The 6514-nt window shown below is 38.9% G+C and overlaps 2 protein-coding genes across 5 annotated transcripts in view; both read right to left on the bottom strand.

Annotated features, from left to right (window-relative positions):
* Positions 1-592, bottom strand: part of copb2 (COPI coat complex subunit beta 2) — a 26086-nt gene extending 25494 nt beyond the window's left edge. Inside the window, exon 1 of the mRNA XM_020512172.2 lies at positions 560-592. Within this exon, the coding sequence (XP_020367761.2) occupies positions 560-592 (33 nt within the window). The remainder of the gene's footprint in view (positions 1-559) is intronic.
* mrps22 (mitochondrial ribosomal protein S22) overlaps positions 1-6514 on the bottom strand; it is a 32201-nt gene continuing 25687 nt past the window's right edge. For 3 of the 4 annotated variants that reach the window (XM_048604644.1, XM_020512347.2, XM_048604645.1), the window contains 2 exons: positions 4577-4685; positions 7-1853 (listed from right to left, as the gene is read on the bottom strand). In XM_048604644.1, coding sequence (XP_048460601.1) covers positions 1734-1853; positions 4577-4685 — 229 coding nt within the window. In that variant the 3' untranslated portion in view covers positions 7-1733. Of the gene's footprint in view, positions 1854-4576; positions 4686-6514 lie in introns of all 4 variants that reach the window. The other variant, XM_020512276.2, reaches the window with a different exon arrangement.

Genomic DNA, 6514 nt, shown 5'->3' with positions numbered 1-6514 from the left:
TGAAACATAATACAGAAGAACATTTTGGGAAAATGAAGTGTAAGATGCAATTTAGTAATAGCCCTGCTGGCAAGTGTGTGCAAAGGGGAAATTTGAGAGCAAACAATCATAAATATGGAAGAAATGTATTTGATTTAATCAGCTGCCTGGAATCTATCAGGCTCAAGTCTTGCCCCATTCACTTTTGAAATATGAAGCATTTTTGATTTGCTGTACATTGCTGGAAGTGCAAAAGATTTGTCTTAATCTCATTCTCTTGTTTCTAGTCTCTGACTGATCTTGATGATGATTTGGATAACTTGGAGTTGGAAGACATAGACACTTCAGACGTTAACTTGGATGAAGAATTCCTGGATGATTAAATTGAAAACCAAGTATATTTAAACGTGACCAAATTTCTATTAAACGAGTGAATATTCAACATTTGCTTTTAGAAGGATATTGCAATTTATTACAACTTTGGACAGTTCTAAAATGGTAGAGCTGATTGTCACTGTCTTGCTGCCCATTCTGAAATGCATTTTGCACCACACAACAACAGGTGGCACTGTTGTCAAACCAGCAGATCAGAATGCATGGCTGCCACTGACATACCTGTAAAGTAAGTAGTGGAGTTAGTGCTTCATAACTGCATATAAGTTTGTATTGTTGTGCTGTATTAACTCTAAATAAAACTAATTACATTTTTCATGGGACTCTGGCACGTGTGGCTCACCCCCTTTAATGGAACACTAATCCCAAAAGTTGATTGTTGATGCAGAATGAGTTGAAATTCCCTGATTAACTCATTTCTCATGCAGAAGATGGGTATTGCATTTGAACTTGGAAAAGAAGTTGACTATATTAATTTTAACATTAAAACCAAATTGCATCTCCAATAAGTGAAGACTTATTTTATTACAAATGTAGTGAAAAATAAAATTGGACCATTAAATTATTGCTATAAGAAGTTCCTCTTAAGAAAAACAATCAGTGTTTGAGGACAATTGTTTGCTCTTACACTGATTTTATTACAATGTCAACGGTACTACTGATCAAAAGCACTGAAAATGGTTAATGTGTAGCCTATGTTTTCTTGGGTGATTTCAATTTTAATCTCTCCCACTCCATCTACAGACAGCATACTCTCATATTTCAACATGTGAATTATTGTTCAAAGCAAACATTTTGAAATCACTTCAATAATGAGTGTTTCCAGATGGAGGCAATCCAAAGAATAGATATTAAAAATGAAAGGGAATGTACCAACCTCTTCTTTTTACCTATTCCATATTTCCTGGGTGATTAATTTATGGTATAACTATACAATGAAATGCCACATTTCACTACAGGACTAGCTTGCTCTTGCTTTAGCAAAAATCCATTTGGCCAGCATGTTAACACTTGTTACAATTAGGTTTCAAAAATATTGTATATTTGTCGAGAGCTTGACAAGTTTGGGCTTCATTGTGATCTCACCCGTAGTCACACAACACGATGATTCAGTTGAAACTTAGACCGTCTGTGGAACCATTCTCCAGTGCTAAATGCGTCCTCCTTGTAGAAGTCTAATGGCCCAACCTGCTCATATTCCAGTTTTTTAAAGCATTAGAACACCTGTAATATTTCAATACTTTAAAGAAAATATTTTCTTTTCCCCAAAAATAAGTGGAATAGAAATGATAAACGTTCAGTTACTCCACGTTCCTAGCAAGCTGAATTCAGAACTCTTGCATTAGACAGATTGATTGATTTTAATTTCCTTCTTCATTCCGACATGGATCTTGGTTAGCAGAGCTGTTCAGCGTGTCCTGGTAAACTTGCAAAGCTAATTCAATGTAGCCTCCTTTCTGGGAATCCGTATGGGAAAATATCTAGAAAAAGAAACATTTTGAAGTTTAGCTTCAATAATTTATTTGGCACGGTTTCATCTTTCTACGATTATCTGATAAATGTTAAACACAACAGGTCATGTTTGAGATTTTGCAAATACTTAAGAGTAAGATGAAATAGCTCTTTCCATAAAGAGTCGGCTTTAATTGCAAAATAATATCCAGAAAGGGTGTTTATTAATTTCAAGGACTTGGTTTTTCATCTACTGACCAAGTTATGCAAAGTTCCAGTACTTTGTTTTTCAGTTTGGATTCTGCCAGGACCACTCAGCTCCTGACCTCATTACAGCCTTGGTTCAACATGGACAAAGAGCTGAATTCCAGAAATGAGATGAAAATGACATAGAGGCTACATTCAACTGAGTGTGGCATCAAGGAGCCTTAGCAAAACTGGTATCCGGCAAACCCTCTGCTGGTTGGAGTCATGTTGCACAATGATTAGCACCATTCATGACTCTTCAGATACTGAAGCAGTCCAAAACCTCAAATGCAACAAGATCTGGACAGTATCCAGGCTTGGGCTGACGAGTGGCAAGTAACATTCGTGCCACCCAAATGCCAAGAAATTACCATCTCCAATAAGACAATCTAATCACCGACCCTTGACATTCAATGGTGCTACCATTACTGAATCCCCTACTATCAACATCCTTGGGGTTATTACTGACCAGAAACTCAACTGGATTCGTCACGTAAACACTGGCTTCAACAGCAGATCAGAGGCTAGGAATAGTGTGGCGAGTAACTCACCACCTGACTCCCCAAAGCCTGTCCACCCATCTACAAGGTACAAGTCAGGAGTGTGATGGAATACTCCTCAATTGCCTGGGTGCATACAACTCCAAAACACGCCAGAAGCTTGACACCATCCAAGACAAAGCAGCCTGCTCGATTAGCACCACATTCACAAGCATCCACTCCCTCACAGCAATGTGTACTATCTACAAGATGCACTGCAGGAATTCACCAAAGATCCTTGGATAACACCTTCCAAATCCACGACCCTTACCATCTGGAAGGACAAGGGCAGCAGATACATGGAACATTACACCTGCAAGTTCCCTTCTGAGCCACTCACCATTCTGACTTGGAACTATCACTGTTCCTTCACTGTTGTTGGGTCAAAATCCTGGAATTCCCTTGTATATAGCATTGTGAATCTACCTACAGCCATGGACTGCAGTGGGTTCAAGAAGGCAGTTCACTGCCATCTTCTCGAGGACAACTAGGAATGGGCAATGAATGCTGGGCAGCCAGTGATTCCCATGTCCAACAAGTGAATTAAAAAAAAGATAAACTGTTACTGCAATTATTTTATATTTTAAAAACTCTGATTTCAAGTTAGTGTTGCACTTAGAATTTTTGAAAGGTAAACATGTAAAAAGGATTTGCATGCTAATTTTGCTATTTTCTACTTTCCCTGACTATTCGGAGCTCCACAAATAACCTGTCTAATTTGAAGTAATTGGGCCTATCATGAATTGGGTCAGCTACCAGATTTACAGAAGACACAAAAATAGATGGGAAGCCAGGTTGTGAGAGGGAAACAATCTGTTTAGAGAGATATTTATAAGTTAAGTAAGTAGTCAAAAAGTTAGCAAATGGATCATAATATAGGAAAATGTGACATTGTTCATTTTGGATGGGAGAACAAAACAACAGATGATTTAAATGGAGAAAAATTGCAGAAAGCTGCAACACAAAGGGACTTGGGAGTACTTATACATGAAACACGGAAAGCTAGCACATAGGTGCAGCAGGTATCAGCAAGGCTAATGGAATATTATCTCTATTTTCAAGGAGGTTGGAGTCGAAGAGTAAGGAAGTCTTACTGCAACTGTACAAGTTGCTAGAGCGGTTTTGGTCCCTTATTTGAAGAAAGATATCGTTTTATAGGAGGAGTTAAGAGGTTCACTAGGATGATCCCTGGTATGGAGGAATTGTCTTATGAGCAAAGGCCAAACAGATTAGGACTGTCACCGGAGTTTAGAGCGGTAATCTCATGGAAACCTATAGGATTCTTAAGCACCTTGACAGGTTAAATGCTGAGATGTTTCCCCTCATGTGAGAGTCTAGGACCAGAGGGCATTGTCTCAGCATGAAGAGGTGCCAATTTCAGACTGTCACAATGAGGAAGTTCTTCTCTCACAAAGGGTTGAGAGTCTTTGTAACTCATTGCCACAAAGAACTATAGGCGTAGAGGGTGAGTCCTCGTGTATATTTAAGGCTGAGATACATAGATTCTTGATCAGTAGGCGAATCAAGCTATGGGCAAAATGCAGGAAAGTGGACGTGAGGAATGTCAGATCAGCCACGATCCTAGTGAATGGCAGAGCAAGCTCGAGAGGCCCAATGGCCTAATCTTGTTCCTATTTCCCATTGTTCTGAAACACTTCAGAGTAATTTCTGAACTCCATTCTTAGAAAATGAACATTAACATCCCCTTCCTGTAACCTAATAATGTGCCTTAAAACCAGCCTGAATGTACTACCTCCTCCATCGCTTTACATTTTGCAGATCTTTGTTTGTGAATTCATTTTTTTTTAGAAACATAGGTCTCTTGATCGCTAAGAAGGAGACGATTTTAATTCCATTCATCTGATGTAAAGATTGCATGTTACACAAATGCCAATATTCTACAATTATAAGCAGGAAATATTTGAAAGCCACATATGCATTCTTAAAGAAAAAATTGTAAACTGCACCTTAATCAGGTCAAGACCCTGGGCTTGCTGTTGGTTTGCCTCCTTTGACGATTGACAGTCTGGGTGTACCATGTGATATAGATGAAGCATGCTTATGGCATCCTCTATTCTGCAAAAAAAAAATTTTTAAATGCTAACTATAAATCAAACGACTAACACACCCAATAGCAAAATCATATAAATTTGGAAGAATAGCAGTTATTGATCAAACATGTTACTAGAAATTAATTTGTTTTCTATCCTTTATTTTCCTCTCCCTTATCCCTGAACAGGTGGTGGTAAAAAATATGTCTAATTTTGCGGTGAATAGTTGTGAGGTTACCCACATTCATTGTTATTATGTTGTAAAGAGATCACAGTTTCCCATATTTGCATATAATCTTTAAAAATTGATACAGAGGTTGTTGTGTGATTTGCCCTGCTCCACCAGTATGTTGTCAAAAGTTAGGCATTAAAACAGAGCAGGAACATCTGTTTACAGAGCCATTAAACTCACCAAAAAGTAGGTTGGGTCTTGTTCATTCACATGTAAGTGAATTTTTAATGCGGTTATAAAGTTTTAGTTGGCATCAAACAAGTTGTCCATATTTGTAAGATTATTTTTTAAGAGAATTTTATCATTGATCAACTTTTTGCCACTCTTTTCTTTCATTATATTGATCGCTGCATGTAAAATTATATTGAATTAAATATTCTAATTTGCATTTCCTGGCTCAGGCTCCTCCTGCGCCTCAGAAAGGATTCTTCAATTGGCTAAAGACATGTTGATGCTTGTGCTGTTCACTTAGGACCCAGATAACAGGAAAATGCAGACTACATAAACTATTTCCACTGAATTAAGGCCAGACCGTTCAAGAGAGATGTGAGGCAACACTTCTACACACAAAGGGTAGCAGAGGTTTGGAACTCTCTTCCACAATTGGCAGTGCAAGCAGTATCAGTTGTTAATTTTATAACTGAGATAGATACATTTTTGTTAAGCAAAAGGTATTAAGGGATATGGGCCAAAGGCAGATATATGGAGTTAGGTCACAGATCCGCCACGATCTCATGGAATGGTGGAACAGGCTCAAGGGGCCGAATGGCCCATTTCTAATCTTATATTTCCCCCCTACTTTATACAGTCAGAGTTTTTACAGCACGGAAAGAAGCCCTTCAGCCCATCATGTCCATGCTGATCATCAAACATCCATCTATTCCAATCCCATTATTCTAGCTCTTGTACCATAGCCTTGTGTGTGATGGTGTTTCAAGTGTTCATGTAAGTAGTTACTAAATACCTGGAGAGTTCCCAACTCCACAACTCTTTTAGGCAATGCGATCTTACTGTGCATACTGGCAGCCACTTGTGACTTGAAAAAGTCCTTCACAAGCCCAACACTCTGGAAATTGTGAAGCAAAAGCCCGTGAACAGTCAATGGGTAGTTGTTAGTCTATTAAATGCTAGTGCTGTAGTTCATTGTTGAGCTCACAATCTTGCCCAGTTTTTTGGGGGGGGGTCGGTTAGCTGAGTTGGCTGGATGGTTGGTTTGCAATGCAGAATGATGCCAATGGGTGTGGGTTCAGTTACCGCTGAGATTCCCAGGAAGAACATTCCTTCTTCACCTCTCCACTCGTCTAAAATGTGGCAACCCTCAGGTTAAACCACCACCAGTCTCTTCCCTCCCTCCCACTCACTCATCAGAAACAGTCCTATAACCCAGTAGGACTACGACAATTTTGTCTTTTTATATTAGTGATTCCTTCAACAAAGACGATGGTCTAATCTTCATGTCAAGAGGTATATTCCTCCCACTAGATGGTGTCAGAGTCAAGTCACATGACACCAGCTTATAGTCCTACGGGTTTATTTGAAATCACAAGCTTTCGTAAATGCTGCCCCTTCGTCAGGTGAATTCACCTGATGAAGGGGCAGCACTTTGAAAACTTGTGGTTTCA

This window comes from Rhincodon typus, chromosome 13 (assembly GCF_021869965.1).
Source record: "Rhincodon typus isolate 14 chromosome 13, sRhiTyp1.1, whole genome shotgun sequence".
Lineage (NCBI taxonomy): Eukaryota > Metazoa > Chordata > Chondrichthyes > Orectolobiformes > Rhincodontidae > Rhincodon > Rhincodon typus.
This window is presented reverse-complemented; position numbering and strand designations above follow the sequence as displayed.